Source organism: Octopus bimaculoides, chromosome 25 (assembly GCF_001194135.2).
Source record: "Octopus bimaculoides isolate UCB-OBI-ISO-001 chromosome 25, ASM119413v2, whole genome shotgun sequence".
NCBI lineage: Eukaryota > Metazoa > Mollusca > Cephalopoda > Octopoda > Octopodidae > Octopus > Octopus bimaculoides.
In genome coordinates, this window is record NC_069005.1 from 28,675,758 (window position 1) to 28,677,942 (window position 2,185).

The 2,185-nt window shown below is 38.0% G+C and overlaps 1 protein-coding gene across 2 annotated transcripts in view; it reads left to right on the forward strand.

The window, feature by feature from the left end:
- Window positions 1-1,054: 1,054 nt before the first annotated feature.
- Window positions 1,055-2,185, forward strand: part of LOC106874896 (carbohydrate deacetylase) — a 7,146-nt gene continuing 6,015 nt past the window's right edge. The window contains exon 1 of one of the 2 annotated variants that reach the window (XM_014922807.2): window positions 1,055-1,286. In XM_014922807.2, coding sequence (XP_014778293.1) covers window positions 1,085-1,286 — 202 coding nt within the window. In that variant the 5' untranslated portion in view covers window positions 1,055-1,084. The remainder of the gene's footprint in view (window positions 1,287-2,185) is intronic. The other variant, XM_014922808.2, reaches the window with a different exon arrangement.

Consider the following 2,185-nt stretch of genomic DNA (forward strand, 5'->3'; position numbering starts at 1 on the left):
TGTTAACCCTAACCCTAACTATAGAATCCGAACTCTAAAATTGTTACACACATAGATACGCACAGCGTAATTTATTATATAAACAATACATGCGTATAAATTACGATTAAACCGGATGAAATATGTCACAGGGAATAACATTTTTATGACCGCCCAGCAGTAACTCTATTCAGCTGAATAGACGTCAGTGATTGGTTGAAATTACAGAAATACGACAACTTTAACATGAAATAACTTGCGATGTACGTTTTTTTTTGTTAAGAAGACTAAGAGTAAAAGATGTTTTATATGACACATTCTACCAGTGTCCCAAGTTTCAAAGTGTTTCGTTAGTGTTTCGTTAAGAAAATACTGGTGCCCCCGTTTTGAAATAGATCCCATAATTGTATGAATTCCCGTGAGCAGAATACAGATTCGTAAAATTTTTCTGAAAATTCCAAAAAATAAGAAAAAAGGTCATGAGGATTACTTAAACCAGAATTCCGCCGAAAACTCAATAAACTGGCCATTGAGTCCGCAACAAGTCACAATGGCATCTAGTTAACTACGCAGCTAATATCTATTCTTCTCTATTCCAGACACAAGGCCCGAAATTCTGGGGGAGGGAGCCAGTCGATTAGATCGACCCCAGTACGCAACTAGTACTTGATTTAGTGACTACGAAAGGATGAAAAGCAAAGACTACCTCGGCGGAATTTGAACTCAGAACGTAACGGCAGACGAAATACCGCGAAACATTTCGCCCGGCGTGCTAACGTTTCTTATTTCTTTATTGCCCACAAGGGGCTAAACATAGAGGGGACAAACAAAGACAAAGTGATTAAGTCGATTACATCGACCCCAGTGCGTAACTGGTTCTTATTTAATCGACCCCGAAAGGATGAAAGGCAAAGTCGACCTCGGCGGAATTTGAACTTAGAACGTAGCAGCAGACGAAATATCGCTAAGCATTTCGCCCGGCGTGCTAACGTTTCTGCCAGTTAATAATATCTATTGCAGCCATGCAGAACAAAGAAGTAAAAAAAAAAAAAAAATCTGCGCCAGGGGCAGCTACTCTGTATTTACTCATTTCATTGTTCACATCATGTCGGATCATAAATCGCCACGTTGTAATTCATCACATTTGAAACTTATCATTAACGCTGATGATGTCGGTTATAGCCAGATCAGAGACGAAGGTATTGCCGAGTGCATAGACGCCGGTTCAGTGACCAGCTGCTCTTTATTAGTCAACGGTGTCTCTGCTAAGTCTATTATTATAGCACGGTGTCCCAAAGTCTCACTCGGTATATTTATTGTTTACATATCTCACATAATAACATTCTCGCTGGACAATCTCGCCAAGTCAAAACAATGTAGTTTTGACTCGACATTTGTTTATTCTGTTCTTTCTTTGTTTTCTTTTTAGCTCGTGTTGGACACACTTTGCAAATTATATATTGCATGTTATTTACTTTTGTCGTTTTTTAATATTTTTATTAATATAAATCTAGTCGGAGCATGGCTGTGCGGTTAAGAAGCTTGCTGGTAAATTTTCTGATTAACACCCGCACGATTTTCACTAGAGTGTTCGGGTAGGGGTTAGTGTTTTAGGGTTAAGGTGGATCACAGTCGGTTTGGGCGATTACGATCCTCTCGTTCGGTGTGCATTTCACGTAATTCTCAGGTAGAATTTAGAATCAGCCTGATAGTATATACCAAGGTGTGTCTTTGGATTCCAGGTAAAACCCACCAGACGTTCGTCTATATAGGTTCTGTCAAGCCAATTTCACTCGCAAACTGAGTCTTCTTGGGATTTCATGCTTACAAAGCTAACGTTTTAATCATTCAACCAGATTGTACAACCACCTCCCCCTCTCTCTCCTTCTCTGTATATGACTGCAATGTTATGACTGAAACATGTAAAAGATATATATATATAAATATATGGTAATCTTCAAGTTTAGGGGGATAAAAAAATAAATAAAAATATTCAAGGGAAATAACTGAACGACTTACCAGTATTATCCGTTTTCTTCTAGCTGTTTATAAATAAATCACACCCTAACCCTAACGTCAATCAAATCACGTGTGTGATTTATTTATAAACAGAGATGTACGGAGAATACTGGTAAGACGTTCAGTTACTTCCCTTGAATATTTTTATTTATTTTTTTTTATCCCCCTAAACTTGAAGATTACCTAT